The sequence below is a fragment of the Calypte anna genome, chromosome 2 (assembly GCF_003957555.1).
Source record: "Calypte anna isolate BGI_N300 chromosome 2, bCalAnn1_v1.p, whole genome shotgun sequence".
NCBI lineage: Eukaryota > Metazoa > Chordata > Aves > Apodiformes > Trochilidae > Calypte > Calypte anna.
The window spans coordinates 104370482-104393421 of NC_044245.1; the positions used below are offsets into that span (position 1 = coordinate 104370482).

The following is a 22940-nucleotide window of genomic DNA, read 5'->3' on the forward strand; positions in this document are numbered from 1 at the left end:
CAAATAACATAACTTTAACCGCTACTTTAAAGAAATATTTTTAAGATACTTAAAGATTTAAATTTTACTACTCTTCCTGTCAGAAAACTGATTAACTGATTCTCTAGTACCTCAAGGGCCTTATAGCTATTCACTCTTCTGTCTGCAATGCAAATCAGGGTAGCACATGACACGGCCTTTTGTTCCAGGCTAATGGATAAAACAAATCTGATCCAGATTTGGTACAAATCCTTCATACAGGTAACAGACCAAAAGTCAGACAAAACATCTCTCCCAATTTTGAGCTACTCTCCCAGGATTATGAAAAGCAGATGGTTAACAAAATTCACATCTTAGAAGAGTAGAGTACTACAAAATCACAGCATTTGGCAAAAGCTTCTCCCAGCTAGAGCCAGAGTATCTGCTGTTGTCCAACCAACAGCACATTTGTTCCACCACCAGTGTTGTCAATATTATTTGTGTCAAATAACTTACATAAAGTTGATCATGAATGTTGGCACCATGCTTCAACAGTGTCTCCACTACTTTTGCATGCCCATACTGACTAGCAGCTAGAAGGGCAGTACCTCCATCCTGGGAAAAAGCAAAGAATGGTTAAAGTCAGGTGAGAGGGCAGATGCTGGACTGAACATCACCTTAAAAAAAAAAAAAAGAAAAAAAAAGAAAAGGTCAAATTTAAGGCTTTTCAAAATCTGGCTCACAGCAGTTCTGTAGTGACTAGCTACTCAATCTTTTGAAATAAATCTTTAAACTTGGCTCTGTCACTATAAAACCTTTTCTCCTAAAGTTCTTTTTTAGTGACAGATAGGAACTAAGAAATTTCTGCTTTTTGTTCCTTGCCTTCTGCCTTCCCATCAGAAGCCTTTTTCCCTTCACAGATCCCCCATGTCTCTTCCCTTTACAGTCAAACCCCTCCAACCCTGCCAGGCTCTTCCACCTATTGAAGGGCAACACACCTTTCCCCTGCTCCAAATCCTACAGATCATCTACTCTTCTTTGGCCAGAACCTCATGCCCTGTTGTGTCCTGCTTCCCACTTGTGGATTATTGGCCTGAAGAAGAGCAGGGAAGATGCATTTTAAAACATGCTTACCTAACTGTGGAAGTGCAAGTAAGACCAAATCCATCAGTGAAAGCCCCATTTCTCCTGCTAAAGGGATCCCTGCAGGTAATATCAGCCCCAGTTATAGTTGCTGCATGTCACCACTAAAGGGAGACCTAGGCTCATGCATCAAATCCTTCTTGTAGAGAGGCTCCCTTTGTACCCCTCTGAGAAAGGAAACTATTGACTCCAAGCCAGCAAATGTAAGTCTTGCCATCTTAAGTGCACTATGCCCCACTTAAAAATTACCATTATTTCTGACACTGACATGGAGAGGAACTTCTTATCCTCTGCCTGGGACAGAACCATGCCATTGTGCATGACAGATACTCCAAGTCATCCACACCAGAGGTCTTCTCTCTCCTTCCCTGCCTTCTCCCAGTCTCAGGCACCTCCTCCACAAGATAAGCTATCTAAAGCATGTCAGATAAATGGTTTCTAGAGCTGTTATTATTGTGGGCAAGACTGTGTTTTCCCTCAGCCTCATTCTCTGAAACAGCTCCAAAGTTTTTTCTGAAATTTTCCACACAGACAGATATTCACAAGAGAAGTTACAGTGTGAATGGCCAAATGGATCTTTTATAATGGGAAGTGCCAATCAAATTTACTTATCTGTTGTACCTATAACAACCTCATGAGAACTCAAGCTCTGACATGACTGAACTAGCCACAGGGACTGTCTATAGCTTCTCTCAAAACCTCATATTCACCCCTCTTCTGCACAACATTGAAAATCAAGCAAGGCTTGAGCATCAGCGGAGTCACAGTGAAGCTGTCATATGACAATTAAAGGTTTGCATATTATTTCTGGCTTATTTCATAGAATCATAGAATCATAGAATTGGCTGGGTTGGAAGGGACCTCAGAGATCATCGAGTCCAACCCTTGAACCACCGTTGCGGTTGCTAGACCATGGCACTGAGTGCCACATCCAGTCTCTTTTTAAATATCTCCAGGGACGGAGAATCCACCACTTCAGTGGGCAGCCCATTCCAATGACGGATCACTCTTTCCGTAAAGAAATTCTTTCTAATATCTAACCTAAACTTCCCCTGGCACAACTTAAGTCCATGCCCTCTTGTCTTGTTGAAAGTCGTTTGGTAAAAGAGCCCAACCCCCACCTGGCTACACCCTCCTTTCAGGTAGTTGTAGAGAGCGATGAGGTCTCCCCTGAGCCGCCTCTTCTTTAGGCTGAACAACCCCAGTTCTCTCAGCCTCTCCTCGTAGGGTCTATGCTCGAGTCCCTTCACCAGCCTGGTTGCCCTCCTTTGGACCTGCTCCAGGACCTCGATATCCTTCCTGAACTGGGGGGCCCAGAACTGGACACAGTACTCAAGGTGTGGCCTCACGAGGGCTGAGTACAGGGGCAAAATATTTGAGTAAATATAGTGCGTAGACAGGTCAGTAGAGTTAAGTCACTACAGCTACAATGAGTCATTAGTCTTTCCTGTCAAATTAAACTACCCTAATTTAATAGGAACTACTGGAACAAAACACAAAAGCAATCACAATGGTTCCTGCATAAAAAACACCTTATACACACTTAAAAGACAATGGCAAAAGCTAATAGCTTTGTGAAATGCATTTCCTGTCTCCAATCAGCTGAAAGATGCTCTGCTGGAATAGTGATTTACCAGATCAAAGGGCTACAAAGAACTGAGGCATTTTTAAAGATTCTTCTCCTGAAGAAAACAGAGGGAGAAAGTTAGTTAAACCAAGAAACTGTGCTATCCAGATTGGAGGTCCTCTGTGAAAAGGGAGGGAAGGATGAGTTTTAGGAAGCTTAAAAATATCGACGTTCCCTGTATGGAGGGTAAATAGGCATTTTTATATTGCTTTATGGTCTGGTTTTTGTTTTCTAAACTTCTTGCATTCTCAACAAACTCCTGTTGTTTTATGAAGACTGGTTATTAACCTAATTTCTTAACAAAATTTCTGGAGGGAACCAAATGCCAGGTCCCAAACAAAAGGCAGGCCTGCAAAGCCAACCACAGTTAGCACAGTGGAGCTGAAGCCCATCACTTGGGAGTCAAACTGCATGATCTCACCCTGGGAGATGCCAGAGCTTGAGGTTTAGGAGGGGAGACACTTCTCTTAGGATATGTCTATGCGTTTCAAAATGGGGGTCCTGACCAAGAGTTTAGAGAACTGTTTAAAACAGACTTATTTTAAAAAATAACACGTTTCCAAAATATACCATTTAGATTTTTCACAGCTTGATCAGAGTCCAGGGGTCAGAAAAAGGCCTCAGGTAGTCCTCAGTTCTAGCTGCCCAACCCGAACCAAATATTTATGAAGCCAGAGAGAACTGAGTAACAGTGACTTGGCTCAAAGGTTTGCTCCTTAGTCAGGAAGACAACTGGGCTCTAAAACCTGCTTTATTGTGTCTCCTGTGAAGCAGAATACATTCCAAAGAAGAGACTGAGAATCATTTGAATGCTCTTATATAGAGACAGATTTTGCCCTAAGAAAAGGGAAGCTGGGACTAGGAATCTTTTCCATGTCTTAGGACCATGTCTTAGGAAAGCACTCAGTTAAATCAAGGAATTGTTAGTGTGAAGGTTCATGGTTTGTTAGGAGGAGAAAAACTCAGCATTCTCCCACCCCTACTGAGCTTCTGTCTTGCTTTCTCTTGCACTTTGTTCCCTTTTTGCCAGTACAAGAGCCTTTCCTCCAGCAAGTTCTAGCTGAAAACCCTCATGTTTTATAGGCTACTGGGAAAGAAGAAGTAAATTACAGAGTTTTAAAATCCCTTTCGGGCATGTGAATCCCCATTTTCTTTCCTTTTTGTCTTCAGCTGAGACAAGTAAGAGGCTGAAGCATCACCTCTGGTACTGGCATGGCTCTTGGAAGCTCTTAGAGGGGCAGCAAGTGGGAGCAGGGACACCTGAGCAGCCACAGAGCAGCCACAGAGCAGCCACAGAGATGCTTCTGGGGCAATCGCCCTTCTGCAGCAGGAGGAGGCTGGTGCTGCAGCTGAGAGAGGGCACAGCACCTCGAGTTTATTTCTTGCTCATATCCTCTTTCCTGACACAATATAACTTCTGTTAATCCTTTACTGCAAACCCTTCCAGCTCAGATAGAAGCCACTTTGAAAGCAGAAAAATAGTTTTGGGAAGAACTGGAATAATCAGAATGTAATTTACTCAATTGGAATGAGGAATGGGGTTGATACATTGTCCTTGTGGAGAAGACTATGGGATCCTACCTCTTTAATTCCTCCCTTGAAACCATTTTTCTTGCCCCCACACAGTCTGTCCTCCCTTCTGGCAGCACACACAACAGCTGCCCATCTGCCATGCAATAAGCATGTGGAACAGCAGCACCAGATAAGACCAACCTATCTGGTGTAGATTCTTCCCTCCCTATTTGCCTACCTCTTCCTTCACCTCTGTCATCATTGCTTGAAAGATCTTAGAATTACAGAGTGTTTTATCACCTCTGAAATATGCTATGAGGAAGGGGAACTGATCATCTGAAATCACAACCTGCTGAAAACCAGCCTCTGACACACCGTGTGACCTGCAGTACTGCTCAGGAACCCAGCCACCATGCAAAGCCTTTTAAAAACCCACATAACATGTCTCAGAGTAAGAAAAGAAAATATGTTTCAACTTCTGATGCATACTTCCAAGGATGCCAGACTGGGACAATGCAGAATCATATCATCAAATAATATGAATTTATAATAAATAGATAATAGCATCTAATAGGACTACTCTCTATAAAACATCAGCAATTATTGCTGACACTATTTTAGAACTTTGTCTATTCTAGTGAATATCAACTCTAATGATACAAGGGGTAAAAAGAATTGAACATTTATATTAAGGTGGTTCTCCAGCAATATTGTATGCAAGTAACAAATGTACTAATTACAGTTTACAGTACATGAAAAAGATGTTGAGCCTTGCATTTTATTGCTTTAAAGTCTCTGCTTCCTAGCATACATACAACTTTGTTTTCTTGTTTCAATCCCATGTCTTCATTCATAATAGAAAGTTCTTTGCAAACAGATTTATTTTATATTGCCCTTTAAAAACAGTCAGGATTGGCTATATCTTTTCCAGTGCTGCTCCCAGCCAAGCGTCTTCATTGGAAAATACCTTTTCTCTGACCTGAAAAGGTGTATGTTGTCAAATTCACTGTTTCTGGGGTTTGGGTGGGGGATGGAGGAGCCTGTTCACAAAATGATGGTCTGATGGAATAATTCCAAACTATGAAAACCGTATTATTAAACCAGAAAATTGAACTGATACAAAAACACACTAGAAGGCCAATGGAAGGTCCACCCTGTCAACGCAGGGTTCTCAGTGGTGCCTCCTTCTCAGGTAAACAGTGCTGCACAAAGTAGTTGTACAAGTACAGTACAAGTTTCCCACACATCCTCAGTCTAAAAATCTGGTGGGTTACCAAAGCCTGTTGTAGAATGTTGCAGAATGCCCCCGAACGCTCCCGAAAGGTAGTGGGTGTGACCCCTTTGCCGTGCCCAACCCCATGTTTGAGGGGCCAATTAGATCGGCCCATACTTCTGTGCTACCTGCACCAGGGATTCGCTGTGCTACAGGTAAACACACCGGGTGGCCAGTAGCAGGTTACACTGGAGTGTGGTGGTGGGGGTGTGGTCACAAAAACCCTATATAAGTAAATGAAACTGCATAATAAAGTGAATTCTTGTTTAATAACCATATTGGTTGTGTTAGTTTTCCCACTCCGTATCCGACAAGTGGCGCCCCAACAGGGACAGGGAGACGGAAAACTAATACAACCAATACGGTTGGCAATGTGGTAATATGTAATATGGTTTCATTTACTTATATAGGGTTTTTGTGACCACACCCCTGCCACCACACTCCAATGTAACCTGCTACTGGCCACCCGGTGTGTTCACCTATAGCATAGTGAATCCCTGGTGCAGGTAGCACAGAATTATGGGCCCATATAATTGGCCCCTCAAACATGGGGTTGGGCATGGCAAAGGGGTCACACCCCCTACCTTTCGGGAGCATTCGGGAGCATCCTGCAACATTCTACAACAAAAGCCCACTTTGGGAGCTGTAAGTATTTGGATCCCTTGTGTAGATGCTCATTTCAGAAGAGCTGTAGTCCCCAGGCAAGGAATCAGTGAAAGAACAAACATGACAATTTCCAGGACAGGTCTCAGCATTAACAATGAATCTAGCAAAGCCCTCATACTATTATTCAGAGACAGCAGACCCTGTCAGCAAAGAGAGCATGGACACTATGGTTAACAATTTTTTAAAGCGTTAAAAGTGTCACTTTCATCTTGCATAGGTTCATTTTAGCACAGCTATCCTTTGAGCAGCTTTTAAGAGCCTCTTCAGGCACCACAGCCTGTGCCATAGTGTGAGTGCTGAAGTGACCAACACATCCCTAGAAGAGGTGATGGGAAGGAGAGAGTGCTTGGAGCTGCATGTTTGAAGCTGCTGGAAAAGAGCCTCACATACACATTGCACACCAGTTTGCTGTGTCACATCCTGTGAGAGCTGGTGCTGTCTTATGACCAGCTTGACTAGAAGTGGCAGAAAAACTGTGGCCTGGAGAAGAAGAGCAAACTGCATCTTAAAATATACCTAGGACTAGCGCATGGGCCAGGTCAGGTCTGAATTCAGAAAAGGAGGAAGGCAAGAATATGGGGGCTGGGAGTGAAGTTTCAAGGTGAGCAACAGTAGAGCCCAAACCTGCATTTGTCCATTAGGAGCAGCGGAATGCAGGAGTGTGTTTGTGTAGATCTTCACTGCCTGAGTGATTTATATCAATATATTTTGTTTTCTTCATATGAGATTTTACATTGTCATGAAGATCAGACAGTTTCAAGCCTGCTGTTCACCTTCTGGGCCAAGTCTCGGCCTCTTCACAAACTCCTAGTTCACAGGCTGTGTAAAGGTTTGGTAAAACTCTAACTGTCCTTCTAAAAAGAATAAGGTAATCAGCCTCCATCTTCTTACTGAGTTTCCTGCTTTCACCACTTAACATCTCTCTGCAGAAACACTTCCCAATTGCTAAGCTGGGGTGGGTAGTCCCAGTCTGTTCCTAAACCTGGGACACCTTTGCTCCTTTGCAGTGGCTGCGCCATGCAATGGGCTTTTCATACACCAGATGACTCAAAGGACAGCGTAACTTCACTCACCCAGTTGCCTACAGCTGAAATGAAGAGATGATAATCCTTCTGAATCTTGCTAACCCTCACCTACACCCTGAAATAAAAGACTATTTTAATGTGCAGCTTCTTCCAATAACTATCTTACATGCAATTATCCAGAACTTTAAAGTTCAGCTCTTGCACTTAACATTGCAACCTCTTACATTGCCAGGTTCCAGAGCTGCACTCCCTGGTGTGTTAAACAGCCACAATTTCATTTGCGTTTTTAAATTTACTGATTGCTGCTGTGGTCATTTGCTTATCATAAGCACAGCTCTCTGGGGGACTAGAATCCTACTCCTACGGGCATGTGAGGACCCTGGCCACAAAACCTCAGAATTTTTTTGGCTGTGGAGCATCAGGGATTGAGTCTCTTATGTTTCATCAGTTCCCTTAGTATTTAAAGCTGGAATTTCTCAGGACTCTGGAAAGCAGGCATGGGTTGAGCGAATCATTCAAATCACAAACGTAATGTCTTGAAGAACTGGTTACTGTGGGGTAAAGAACTATTGTTTCTACTTCAAACATATCCCTACGGATTCCAGGGCAAGTCAGATCATGGGAATTCTCCAAACTGTGGCCAGCATGTGAAGGGCAAGAATATTTAATTAAAATATATTCCTTTTGTTCTGTTTGCTAAAAGCAAGAGGTGCTGGTGATGCCCTGGACAGTGAAACTGAGTTGATGCACTGTTGTCAGGGATGAAGTGCTGTTCTTAATGCTGTTCACCCCATGAGGGGTGATAAACTAGACCCAGGCTCTGCTGTCTCTGCTTCTGGCTTTTCTAAGAAGTTTTTGACAAGGGACCTGACTGAACAAAGAAAGAGAAGCTCCGAAGTGTGTTTTATCTTCTTGTCACAGATGGATAAATGGGAATTCAGGGAGGATTGAAGCCATTATACTCTTATGTACCTTACGGTGGTATGAAGAGACATCTCAATATAGACGAAACCCCAGACTATGCAAGTGAAGTACATGTACACCTAAAATGGGATTCTACCTAACAGGTACAAAAACCCCCTTTGTTCTCATACTGGAGGATGGCTTAAGAGAAGAGACTGTGAGGTCACTTACCAAGGGACTGATCTTTCATGAACTTATCCTATTAAGTTTAGGTAGTGAAAGCTAGTTCCAAGTTAGTATTTTCAGAATATGATGCATTGCTCATATTACTCAGAAAACACTGAAGTGAGGAAATCTTTTATCATCTTCCTGCTGCCATGTCACATTTCATGTGAATAAGAAAAAAACCCAGCCTTGATTGCCAGAGTGTACCAGCATGCAAAAACAGACCCATCATCTTACTTTAGTCTTAAACTCAGTGGAAGCTCCAAATTCAAAGAGAAACTTCACTATATCATTGTGGCCTTGCTGTGCAGCAAAGAACAGAGAAGTAGCACCTGACTGTAAGGAGAAAAAAAAGAAGTATTAAAAAAAACCCAAACACATAACACACTTGACATAAACATTTCAAATTTAAAAGTACTGAGCACCATCAGTTGAGTATCAGCTGTAAAGACATGACGATTTTGAGGGCTCCAGAGGACACCAGGTATCTTAGGTCAGTTTTCTTCCAATTGCACTGAAAAATCTCTCCAGCATAATTTTCACAGAGTAAAATCCAAACTTCACAAGAGCCTTGCACCAAGTTTCAAATATAGACTTCTTAGCATTCTCTCACTTCCATCAAGTCACCACATAGGGAAAGCAAGCCCAAAATGAGAAAATGGCAATCTTGTGTAACAGAGGAACAGCCAAGTTGAAACCAACACATTTCACCTGCTGATGCAACCTGAGACAAATAAGAGCATGGGATGGATTTGGATCAGGGTGAGGGAAGACCTGGGAGCTAGTTATTTAGTACAGCAGAGGTCCAGCTTGCTTCACTCCCCATTGACAAAATGTGACTGCTGTTGGCATAAGTCAGCCTTGGGTCTTGAAGCAGTAGTTCCCTGGCCAGACAAGCAACCTTCAAGCAGCTACAACCATCCCTGCAGCTCCTGCTTTCCCTTAACCTATACTAGTTGTATAAAATACAGTCATCAGTATGTGAGTACACAGGACCCAAAGGAAGAATATGCAAGATGGCAATGGCTGAACAGAAAAAAAAAAGAAGGGAAGGAACAGAGGGAAGGAGAGGAATAAAGAGAGAGTGGAAATTGAGGAAAGGGAGGGAAGAAGAGAAGGAAAGAGAGAAAGGAAAAAGGAGAGAAAAAAGGGAGACAGAAAAGAGAGGAAAAAAGTGTTAAAGGAGAGAGAAAAAAGTGGTAAAAAAGAGAGAAAAAAAAAAAAAAGTGGTAAAAGAGAGAAAGAGACAGAAAGAGAAGGAAAGAGGAGGAAGAGAGAAAATGAGGGAGGAGAGGAGGGAGGGATAGAGGAAGAAAGTCCCCTGACACCATTTTAGATCACCTTGTGCCAGACACAACAACAAGAGTACAAGAGCATTGGTTTGAGTATGTAGATTTAGGTTCAGTCAGAACAGTGCTGTTGGCCTTTAGAGCTTAAATTTAATCTGCATCAGAGTGATTTTCGAGGATGTCAGTGTTTCTCTTTTTGTTGGCTCTCTGAATCAGAACATCCTGAGTGATATTGAAAAGCAGCTCCATAAAAGTGTTCTCAGCTTTTCTTTTTGCTGCTTCTTTCCAAGCAATATTTACCTAAGGGAAGGGACGTGTTTAAATACATGTTCTGTTGGAACAGGACCCCACTGAAAGACACTGACAATCATAGAGCAAGTTTAGGCCAGTAAGTGTAAAGACATCATCAAACATGGCATCCACTGACTCAATAACTTGCAGATGTCAGCAAAGATTAATGCTTCAGTTCCAGGTAACCAAGTGAAGTGAGAAACATTGGCTTGTATTGTTGAAGTGATGGGGATTCTGCTGCCCTGCACTGCCTGCCACCATCCCATGTTATACTGTGCCCTCCTCAAACTGCTCTTCTCTTGGGACAAACTCTCATTGTCCCACAGCAATTCTGCTCTCTGTGTAGGCAACACACAGAGAGGCTGCAGGTACTCCTTGCAACCATTTGCACAGAGTATCAGAGGAAGGCACTTGCCCCAAACCAACCACTAAGGTCTCTTCCACAAGTAAGCACATCAGGGTGGGAGAGATGCTTTGAATGCAAAGCAGAGATGCAGGGAAGGGTACAGGTGATTAATCTGTGAGCTTGTTAGAGATGAGATGGCACAGACTGAGAGGCATCAGCTCCAATGCATACCAGTCAAAATAATCCCTGTGCTAGCAATGGTATTCACTCCATTTTAATGACCAGATGCTGCAAATCGAAACAACTTCTCTATATAATTTATCCCATCCAGAGAGCTATAAATTATTGTGCCAGTAAGTAAAATTGCAGATGCATAAACAGTGCAGCCCTGGGGGGTTACATCTCAAATGTAACTGACCCTCACACACCATATGACCTGGAAAATGTTTGATGAATTATTTATAAATATACCCCTGGCATCTCATTTTCTATTAAGAACTGCAGACATCTGATTCCTTGATGTCCTCAGGAGAACAGACTATGTTTACACATGCATAGCAAATGACAATAAGCCACTGGCAAACAGCAACAATCAACCTTTTATTATTTCTAATAAATCAATCCCTATTTGAATGCAGAACTTCTCCTACCTCTCTCTGCAGATTGATATCTGCTCCTTGCAACACCAGTTCCCGTGCACAGTCTATGTGGCCATAGTAAGATGCTACCATCAGAGCTGTTGTGCCAAGCTGGGAGGAAGAAAAAAGCAAGTCAATACCTCCAACAGGCACCTCCAGCAATTAATCAGGCTGTCTGGAAGAGACAACACCTCTGCTGAAAAGCTGAAGGAAGCTTATGGCCATTTACTACCAAGAATACTCTGAAAATGAGCAAGTAGAAGATGTTAAATCAAAAACATTACAAACTTGCCTGCAGTGGTAAGACCTGACCATTGAACACGTCTGTGATGACTTCTTATTATCCCAAAATAAGTGCAACAAAAATAGCAACAATAATTTCCAGAAGAAGAACCTTAGACACAGGAGCTGAATGACTCAGCTGAGTCACTTAATCATGAGTCATAGTCAGGAGTAAGGTCAGGGTGATTTAATACTTACTCCTTATCCAAACGATAAGAGCAAACTCACTCTGTGACTCTTCACATTGAGTAAGAACTTTCCATACCAGAACCATGTGTTCAGGTTCCCTCAGTACCCGGTAGGGTCACTGGTCCAGTGAACCAAATAAAATTTAGATTTTATATATGTGGTGTACAGACAGAATGCAGAAACCATACGTAAGGGTGAAATTTATCCTTCTAAATTTATCCTTCTAAAAAATTCAATCTAAAGAAGGAATGTAGGCCTTACGAAACAGAAGCATACAGCCTTTACTGTACAAAAATGTGAAAGCCTGTTACAATTAATAAGTCAGAATCTTTTATAATGTCCTGTAAAATTCCTTGATCAAGGTTAATCTTATTTTGAGATAAAATGAGCAGTAATGGATCTTAATTGTTTACATTGATCTCTGTCCTGCTCACTTCACGCTCTCATCTGAACATCCTTTGCTCCCTATCAGAATGACACTCATAGCATCAGCTCCAGAAGTACTATAGGACAAATACTTGCCTACAGGGCAAAAATGAAATTAAAATTAAAAGATAGGCTAAAGTCAATGGGCTTAGAAAACCTCTTGCACTTTGAAGGTATTTGAAGTGGGAAAACATGCAGCAGATCTGTGCTTTAGTCTGGAAGTGGCACTAATTCTGCACAACACAGGCAACAGCTCTCAATAAACCAGCCCCAGCACCTAAGAAATCTGGAAACTTCTCAACCTTGGTTTTTCCCTGCTCTTTGACATAGCTTAGTACAACCAAGCATCTCTCCATATATTGTGGCAGAATAGCAAGGCATACCCATTATCCATGTTTTCAGCCCACTTCTAGTTTCAAAACTGATTTAAACCAGTGGCAGTAAGGAAATCCCCACGACATTTTTCTGTGATGTTTCTGGGCTCCTCTTGTCTTGGAAATTGTACTGTGCCTTCATTTTGGTGCCAAGTTCAGGTGTGGGAGAGGAAGCAGTCAGGAGGCCCAGAGCAGTTCTGACAGCACTGCTGGGTGTAGGACACCACACAGAGTGGGAATAGCTGCACATCAAATGCAAACTTTTACACTGTCTAAACAGAAACTGCATTTTTAAATTTTAAATTTTTAAATTTAAAAATTTTAAAAGTTTTTTTAAAATGTTATTTTTAAAAAAGCAGACAATGGGGAGCTCTGTTAGCTGACAGAATCATTGCTGCTTGAGCTTGGTTGAGTCGACTCTTCACTGTGATCTATCACTGCAATGACATTTCCTTGCAAAGAGAAGCCCGAGGTGCTAGAATCTGTGTTTTTTAATGTCAACACCACAAATAACTATGTAAGACACATTTTTGAGTGCTGGCAAATTCCTAACCTCTTGCCACTGGTGTCAATCATCACGCTATCTTATCTTGAGTTTCAAACTTGATTCCTGACAAGAGAAGGTTTTAAATCACCCCTAAGTGCCATGAGACTCAAATGTCTCCTATTAGATCCCTGCCACACCCTGGGTGCAGGAAGCTATGGAAAGCAGTGTAAAACCAGTGCTGTGGGTGTAGGTGTGCTGGGTGCATACGCTGTCTCTGCAGTCCACGTCCACTCGCCCACTGTTGAGCAGCAGCTGGAGGAGAGCCAGGTTTCCTTTCCTTGCAGCCCAAAATGCAGCATTGGCAAGTGGTGTTTCTTTCTGGTAGGAAAAAAAAAAGAAAAAAGAAAAAGAAAAAAAAAAAAAGCAGAAATAAAACACTATTGAAGATGCACTGCGCACACAAATTCTGCATTCAAACCACACAAGTTTCAGCTTAGTAGTGTGCTGTTCTTGTAAAAGCAGGGCATGGAAGGGAAGCTAATTTAATTTCCACGTGCAATTCAGGAGATCAGCCTCCCTTCATGTTGTTTCAGGTTTTCCCTGTGTCCATGGCAGCCTATGACTCTTAGCTTGCTCCATCATGAGAGGCAATGATGCTAGTCCATCCCTGTGTTTTCCACAGGGAAACACCAGAGAAAACTGGTGCCTGTATTGTCTGCTTCTGTGGTGGGGCTGGGCACAGTAGGAGAGGCTGAATGAATCATCCTGCTGACAAGTCCTGCTGCAGGACATCTTTCTGGGTTTCAGGCTAGCTCTCTACCATCTCCCTTTTTTCTGCATATGAAGTCCCAGTACTGGAAAAGTACCGTTCATGCATTCCCCATACTGTTTGTTGTGCCTCCTCTTTGGATTTAACGCATTGTAACTGTGAGCACATGAGGTATTTCCTGGGTGATGCTAAAAAAAAAAAAGGCTAAAATCTTACTGTCCATAGACTTACAGATTAATTTACTAGGTAAGCAAGGCCATCTTTAGGGCAAAATTGGGAAACTCTGAGATTTAGATAACACAGGCCACTGTTCAACAAATTGGTAGTAATATAAATACTCCTGAAACTTTCTTAGTCCCTGAAACAAAGCCACATGATGACTTCTGAAGAGTAGCAAATTATCACTTCCCCAGCATAGGGGGGAGAAGAAAAAAAAGACAAAGACAGGGCTCCTGACCTCCCTCTCTGATCTGCGCAGGTAGCTGCCAGAAAGCTGCCCTTGACAGGTAAGCACTGCAGTGGGGGAAGCGTGGAGAGGAAACACTACTGTGATATGGCAATGGTACATATCCTACAGCAGGTTCAGGCCACTGATTTTTTTTAATAAGGCCCCCACCCACCAACACTTCAGGAAAGCATCATTTCACTGATAGTCATCTTAGACCATAACAGTGTCAAAAATACCCAGGGGCCTTGGTCACCAGTGACTACTGCCTTCAGGACAACCAAAAGAGAGTGCAGGGTCAATAAAAAAGACAATCATTCTCGTTCAGGAAATGTAATATACACTTCTCCATCTTTAAATGTCAATGCCCACACATAATGTAGTAAAGAATCAGGATTGAATGGTTTATGCTTGAAATGCATGCATGGACTGGAGTTCAAATTGTTTCCTTCACTGATTCGTGAGCAATAAACCTTGCAGGAACCAGCAGACACAAGACCAATCCTGCATGAATCTATCCCAAGCCCATCACACTAAGCACTTTCCAAGGACTGCATTTTTAATATTCATTATGTTGAAAAACTTGCAGCTGTTTGAGATGAGAGAATTTTCAACCATTTAATAAATTATAAGACACCTCCTATAAATTGATAGGGATATTTCTTGTACCAGCACACATTGGGGCAGGAGTCTGAAAAATTTAGCAAGAACAATGGGCTAAATTCTGATCTTCCTTTTACAGCTAACACATTTTTCCTGATGAATTTGTAAATATGCAGATCAGAGTAAAGCTAGCAGTTTATACCCTCCTTGGTGGTAATGCAGTAGTGCTTTTCTACCTTTACCCTTAAAACCACTAAAATTTTTTATAAAAGCCAAGTATTGACCTAAACATATAGCAGCCCATGTTGCCCTTTTTACTGTGATTTATTAGGCAGATATTTATTTATAGAGCTGGTAGTTAGGAATATTGCTTTATTGTCTTTATTTCAATGATACTCAGTGGAACCCTACTGCAAAAGAATTACACATCTTAGAGAATGGGAATTAAATTCCTCACCTTTCGCTGTCTCACTCTATTCCTTAATGATTTAGAAAGCTTTGGGGTACGGCAATATATCCATACAGGGAATGATTGATTTCCTACAGCCTGGTTTCCACTCTGATGGCATGGTAGCAATGTGACCGCATTTTATTACGCCTACCATACAGCAACACCTTTATTGATTAGGTAGGCAGGAGCTGGAATCAATATTCAGGAACTATTTACCTGCTTTCATCAGTTTACATGAGGAGAGAAAAGAACTACATTGCCAGTGTTACCCTAGTCTGAAAGCAAAAGTCCAAAGTCTTCAGCCTTGAGTCATAAATTCCTGCCTCTTCCCTCCCCCCACCCTGTAATTCCTACAGTAGCTCTCCAGCAAAGTTGTCCTCATAATTTGGATCAGATCCAAAGTATGGAAGAATTCTCCAACGCATCCAGGGCATGAAATCACGTTTCCCCCACTGGTGCTTTTGACCCAATTAGGAGTGACTGCTATCAGTACTTGTACTTCCCCTCGTGCCTCTGCGTGGCTGGGGATTCCTTGTGTAAAGGCAGATTACAGAGCACACTTAGGCCGTCAAAGATGCACCAATAAGATAAAAAAAAACAAACAGAAATCTGAGCTATTTTTAGCCACTAAAATGAAAGAAATACACAAAATCATTCAAACAATCTGGGCCCTCAAGGAGCACCATGTGGCAGCTTCTTTTCTGCTTCCAAACCAAGGACTTCTGCCTCTGTACTCTTCATTTTCAGGTGACACCAGTGATACTGACATCACCAGCAGGCCAAATGCAAGACACTGCTTTTGGATCAATAGTCTAATTAACTGATTAGTTTTTGAGCAATAAATGGGTTTTAAACTGCAGCATATGTGATAAGGTTTGACTGCTGTTTTTCAGTTCTGAATGCAATCCTGTCTCACCAGACACTTCTGAAAGAGAGGTAATGTTGAATTTCAAGAGATTCACTGGATGCAATTTTCATGTAATTCTTCTTATAAAGATAGTCTGGTTCTAAAACCTCCTTAAAATAAATAACTGACCCTCAGCACTGAGGGTCTGGGAATGGAATGTAATGAAAAAAAGGATTGAAAAAAGTGATTAGCTGATAGCTTTGGGGAAAATGACATCTTTCATTATGTCACTTGGTCTAGCACAGCAACTTTCAGGCTACAATTTCTTCCACTTCATCAAGATCTTGAAAGCATTATTTCAAACCCTGGCTGTGTTATTCAGGACAATTTTTATAAACTTTTATGAGAGCCCAAAGATGAAAAATTGGTACTGTATTCATGCTGTACTGACAACAAGCAAAATTACTTATTTAAAAAATGGCCTATAGGAAAATGTATCTTATAAATCCGACAAGGCTGTTTCTATGCAGGAATACAGAAAAGATAACATGCAATAATGTAACTGTCTCTGCCCTTTTAGGAATACTGAGGGGATAAGTATCATTGAGATGCTGTGATCAGCAGCTCCTGCTCCCTGCCCTACCTGTGACTTTCACTTTACAGACAAGAGTCCGGTCACAGTGGAGCAACAGCTGAGGAGGAAGAGTTGCTGTTCTTAAACAGTGATCTTCAAGATTAAAGAATAGGCAGAAAAAAAAAAAAAGAGAGAAGAAAGAGAACAGTAGTGAAAGCTGCTTCCTTGTACTCTCAAAATAAAAGAATAATTTACTTTTCTTTCTCACTTTCTAAACCAGTCCTAATGGAAGGGACTGCTTTACTCAGTTCAAAAGAATTGAGTAAAATATTGAAGAACAAGAAATCAGGATCAAAGAAAGAATCACAGAAAGTTAAGGGTTGGATGGGACAGCAAAAGATCATTGAGTCCAATCCCCCAGCCAGAGCAGGGTCACTTGCAGGTCATGTAGGAACACATCCCAAGTGGGTTTTGAAATGTCTTCAGAGATGGAGACTCCAAAACCTGCCTGGGCAGCCTGTGCCAGTGCCCTGTCACCCTCACGGTAAAAAAAAAATCTCTCCTCATGTTTATATGGAACCTCCTATGCTCAAGCTTATATCTGTTGCCTCTTGTCCTATCATTGGGCATAATTGAGAAGAGCCTGGAACCATCCTCCTGGCTCTCACTCTTTACATATTTATAAACATTAATGAGGTTGCTCTCATTCTCCTCTTCTCCAACCCAAGAGACACAGTTCCCTCAGCCTTTCCTCATAAGGGAAATTTTCCACTCCCTTAATCATCTTGGAGGCTCTGCACTGGATTTTCTAGAGCAGTTCCCTGTCTTCTTGAACTGAGGGGCCCAGAACTGGACACAATATTCCAGATGTGGCCTCACCAGGGCAGAGAACAGGGGGAGGAGAAACCTCTTTTGACCTACTAACCACCCCCCTTGTAATGCACCCCAGGATGCCATTTGCCTTCTTGGCCACAAGGGCACATTGCTGGCTCACGGTCATCCTTCTGTCCACCAGCACCCCCAGATCCCTTTCATTGCTCTCCAACAGCTCAGTCCCCAGCCTGTACTGGTTCCTGGGGTTGTTACTACCCAGATGCAAGACTCTACACTTGTCCTTGTTGTAATTCATTACATTTTCCCCTGCCCAACTCTCCAGCCTGTCTGGGTCCCTCTGAATGGCAGCACAGCCTTCTGGGGTGTCAGCCACTCCCCCCAGCTTTGTGTCATCAGCAAACTTGCTGAGCAGACACTCTGTCCCTTCATCAAGGTCACTGATAAAGATGTTGAACAGGACTGGACCCAGCACTGATCCTTGAGGGACTCTGCTAGTCACAGGTCTCCAGCTGGACTCTGTGGCACTGATCACCGCTCTTGATCAAGCATTATAAAATGCAAAATGTCAGTGGGCCTGAGGAGGAAAGAGAGAGCACTTTTTAGATAGCAATACATCCCACATGAGGGAGCCTGACCAAAAAAAAAAAAAGTTTTTCAAGGCATAAATGTAACTTTAGACAAGCAATAGCTAATTGAGGAAGAGAGGATATTCATGTGTATAGACAGTGAGAAAAATAAATGCCACCTCATGGGTAAATTGGGTAACATGATGGAAAACATGAATAGAAAATGGCAAACAGAGACAGTAAGAGCCCAAGGTAAGTCTTCTGAGATAAAGAGAAAACACCAAGCAAAAAAACACAGAAAAGAGAAAGAAAGTAGAGTCAAGAGGAGGCTGAAATTTTCCACAGTGAGCTACCTTGAATGGCAGTACTCAAGGAAAGAGAAAATGAGAAATAAGGCAAAGAAAGGGAGCTGACAGGGGCCGAGCAGAAGAGAAGACCTACAGGACACGACAAAAATGCAAGCAGGCCAGTAAAGGAGTAGAAGACAAGAAGTAGAAGCTGCCACCACCAAGAACATTGATTAAGGTGGATGCTTTTAAGAAATAAGGGTGGGAAAAACTCATAGAGACAGAATTAAGGAACTGAACAGTCTCAGACTAAGAAAAAGATAAAAAGGAGGCATGAGGCCAATAATGGACCAAAACAGGCATGACCACAGAGATTTTACCAGCCAGTGGAAGGCTGATCTGCTCTGTAAGCACAGGTACCCTGCCACCCGAGACACCAAGGCTTTAAGTGCAGGTGGAAACCACCTGCTACACTGTGCCATCACAGCACCAGCACCCCTTGGAGGAACACACCAACAGGAGCAAGAGACAAGTACAGGGAATCATCCATCACATAAAGCAGTGCAATTTAAGCAACATAGCAAAGGACTGGCACAGAGCTGGGGATCAATAAGAGAAAGGCAAGCACAGCATCCAGAAAGGAACCCTGCACAACCAGGGAAGAAGATGAAGATGTATATCCAGCAAAAAATTTATCTGCTAGCATCAGCAAATTGCTGCTTCCTTCCCTCTTTGCTAAGTGGTTTTATTCCTCTCCTCAGCCTAAAAAACTTATTCCAGGTGATCTTTTGAAAACGACTGCTCTTGCATGGTTTGTGGAGTACAAAAAGTAACAGGAATCACAGAAAGAGGAATGACCAGCCCGACTTCAGTGGCCACCACAGCTTGAAATACGCAGAGCACAGATAGACACTGCCTCCCAACTATTACACAACTAGCACTAGCAGAGATAGCAGAAGAGTGAAGAGGAAAATCCCGGTTGCGCCAAAACCCACAGGGCTGAGCTCGGCCATCCTAAAGCTTGATGCTCCCTGGAGGGCTGTGGTTTATGTAACGCTACCCATACATCTTTTTAGAGATGGCAGCTCTGGGAAGCACCATCTCCATCAGCTGCCACCGCAGAACTCCCGGGGCACGCTGCATAAGGAAAACCCCCGTTGTTGTTTGGTTTTTTAATAAAACATAAAATAAAATTATAATAAACCCTAAATACAACCATATAACGGAGCATTTGACGGGCAGCCGGCACTGCCATCACAAAACGAGAGGCCCAAGGCACATCATCCCCCCGCCCCTCTACCCTGCACCCGGCTCACCTTGAACGACATCCTGCACATCCCAGCGCCCCGCCTCCGCGCTCCTCCGCGCTCCTCCGCGCCGGTCGGTCCGCGCCCCGAGGCTAAGCGGGGCTGGCCCGGGGCGGGGCGCGGAGCAGGCACCTCCCCTCCCCCCCCCTCCTGCTTCCCTTGCCCCGTGGCTTTTCTGCTCACCAGTTTCTGGGTAGTTCTGTCCTTTAAACGCTTGTGGGGGAGGTAGGTATTTATTTATTAATTATTATTAATAATTATTACTATAATAAATCAGCCAGCTCGGCTCCCCTGTAGCCACTCACACCCACTGCTCCAGTAGCATCACCCCGAAAAAACGAAGATCCTGTGCTGTGAACCCACACTGCTCACCCACTGGCTCGGACCAGTTTTCTTCTGTTTTGTTCTGTGTTTTCTTCTGTGTATTAATTCAAGAATCTGGTCCAGAGACAAACTAAGGTCTATACTGTAACACCTGAGAGAGCAATGGATATGTATCAACACTTCCAATAGCATATAAACAGGAAGAATCATAAAATCATGGTTTGCATTGCCAACCATAAGGGACCTTAAAGACCACCTGGTTCCAACCCCACCTGCCGTGGGCAGGGACATCCCACTAGACCAGGCTGCTTGAAGCCCCATCCAACCTGGCCTGAAACACTTCCTGGGGGGAGGGAGGGGTAGGCACAACTGCTCTAGGCAACCTATTCTGGTGCCTCACCACCCTCACACTGAAGAATTTCCTCCTAGTATCTAATGTAAATCTATACGCTCACAGTTTAAAGCCATTATCTCTTGTCCTATCACGACATGCCCATATGAAAAGTCCCTGGCTTTCCTGTGGTTGCCCTTCAGGTACTGAAAGGCTGCCAGGAGGTCTCCATGGAGCCTCCTCCAGGCTGAACAACCCCAGCTCTCTTAGCATGTCTTCATAGGAGAGGTGTTCCAGCCCCCAGTCATCTTCATGGCTCTCCTCTGGACTCACTCAAATAGTTCTATGTCCTTCTTATGTGGGGTCCCCAGAGCTGCACACAGTACTGCAAGTGAAGTCTCACAAGAGCTGAGCAGAGGAGGAGAATCAACTCCCTCAACCTGCTGGTCACAATTCTTTTGATGAAAAACAAGAAAAAAAGATACCTATCAAGACCTTTAGGGAATATATTAATACTATTCACCTACTGTACAGAATAATGATTCTCCCTATCCCAAACAGAAATATTCACTTTCAAAATACCAGGAAAAGGAAATCTTAAAGATACACCAGAGTGAAGCATTGCAAAAAAAAAGATGCTGCTAAGGATGAGACCAGGTCATCATCATTGGGCCTCTGCCACTCAGATACAGTGCTGAAATGGTACGAAACCCAGGCAGTCCTATCCCAACCTGGGTTTCCTTATGGAGCTAATGCCACCTCCATAGCACTTCTTTTGGATTTCACAGCCTTTTCCCTTTATATCTGGGAAAAAAAATCCCTAAAGGTTGCTGAGTGTGAGTGTACCCACGCTGCAGCTGCACCAGCATGGGAGGGTCCCCTCACCTCTCATGTATCCAGCTGTCACCATCACTGTCTCCCATGGGTGATGCACTCTCATTAGGAAGACAGAAAGTTCTTAAGGGCTTAATTTTAAGCTTTTAAAAATTAACAACCATAAAACCAATGCATGTCCTGTTTTGCCTGGCTGCTGCAGATTTCATTCAAAGTCTGTGTGATATAAAGTAGGCAAAACAGGGCATGCTCTGGTGGGAGATTCCTGAATTTCTTTGCTATTGTTGGTTTCAACTGAGCCCTTAGGGATTTTCTTCTTTTGATGTGCACACATAAATCCTGTTCACAAGAAAATTACGTGTGTGCATTGAGAGAAAATACTTGCACTAAGATCCAAATAGTTTATTCTACAAATCTGCAAGTGGAGGATTTTCTATAGATTTTTTTCCTGAGGCAGTATTCATCTATGCATACAGTAAAACAGTGGGCAAGCAGATAAAAGCTGCTCTTGGCATAGACTCATCTTTGGATGTATGGCCTGGTATGACCCTAACCTTTGTTACTGAGAAGAAAATACAAGCATGGAAGATAATTCTGATTTTTTCTTAAACTTAAAAATACTGAATAAACTCAGTAGGCTGCATAGTTAAGAGTCATTCTTGCTCTGATCCAGTTGCACAGTGATGCTTGCCCACTGACAGAGGAAAATATTATTAATATTATTAATATGTACACACTCCCTGCCTCACCCCTGGAAAATCCCTGTATTTATCCAGTCTATTGTGGATAATATACCAAGCTTTTCACATTCATCAACCATAATGATAAATTTTCTGACAAAGACAAAACAATTCTCTGAATGGACAACAAAAAAGGAGACTAATGAAGTACAGTGGAGACCTCAATACAGGCCTGTGTTTACCTTAAATGTCAAGGGAAAAATTTTGAAGTGCTTTTCTTAGCTTGCCCACAAAATCTGAAGCTGTAGTTATTTTCAATTACACGTGGCCTTCTGTGATTTTTGCTGTTTGCATGTTCAGGTGAAATAATATGTAAAAACTGCTGAATACAGAAATATGTATATAAAGTATGTTCTTCTTTGGTGACCCTTTGAAAGCTTATCACAGAAAGCATTTAGAAACTGTTGGTTTTGGTGTATAACTGTACATTTTTACTCTCAAAATCTTGTTTATGGGCAAAGAGGAAACACACCTCATAAATATATATAAACTCAAGAATTTATAATCAGTGTAGCTGAATCTTAGCAGTCTAACACAACAATCATTACTAGAGCAGATTTAATTATTTCAGAAAGAAAAAGTTATGCAGAAAAAATTCAGTATTAGTAATACTACAGTTAAAAGCTACATTTCCTAGCTTTTACTAGGATATTTTTTTCCTGATATTACACTCACTTTTCTACTTCTCTAAAGGTTCCTAAAGCCAGTGGTTTCGTTCTGATGGTGGTGGTTTGGGATGTTATGGTGAATTGCCAGCATCTGGAGTTGGATGCTGCAGGAAATACAAACTCCATGTTGATGGCTTCTTCCTCGCTGTAGGACCTGCATAGGGTTGTTTTATATGTTTGCTTGTTTTATTCTATTTGCTTTAAAAAACCAGCTATCAACAAGCACAGACACATTGATACCATGGAAAAAGGCTACTTTTGAAAGCTTCAGCCTCAGCTCTTGCTGAAGAATTTGCTATCAAGATTTGCTATCAGCACGCCATGAGACAGCAGCTCTAGAGTGTCTGTCTTTCCCTCATCTTGGGATCTTTTATGTTTCAAAAATCACCTTTAATTTGGCTAAAGCCTGAGGAGTGAACCAAGCTGGCCAGCTCAAACACCCCCAGCAGCTCTGCTGTGCCAGCACGGACTTCTGAGAAGACCAACAAGTCCAGCTGCTTGGCCAGCTAAATCAGTTCATGCTCATCTCTCTGGGGATGTCTTTTATTGTGTTTTACCCTGGATCAGGAACATGCTTCCAAAGTAAGTCTCCTGCCATGCTGTTGTGCTCATTGTGGAGAGACAGTGTACTGTGCAAACTGGATCAATTTTCTATCTGAGCTTGAAGAATTTCTCCAGGAGCAGACTTGGTGGACTGAAGCTGCAA

General features: G+C 42.5%; 1 protein-coding gene across 2 annotated transcripts in view; it reads right to left on the minus strand.

The window, feature by feature from the left end:
• Positions 1–19367, minus strand: part of ANKRD29 (ankyrin repeat domain 29) — a 32473-nt gene extending 13106 nt beyond the window's left edge. For both annotated transcript variants that reach the window (XM_030445574.1, XM_008497588.2), the window contains exons 1-5: positions 19347–19367; positions 12922–13032; positions 10909–11007; positions 8570–8668; positions 475–573 (exon numbers count right to left, since the gene is read on the minus strand). In XM_030445574.1, coding sequence (XP_030301434.1) covers positions 475–573; positions 8570–8668; positions 10909–11007; positions 12922–13032; positions 19347–19367 — 429 coding nt within the window. The remainder of the gene's footprint in view (positions 1–474; positions 574–8569; positions 8669–10908; positions 11008–12921; positions 13033–19346) is intronic.
• Positions 19368–22940: the final 3573 nt, after the last annotated feature.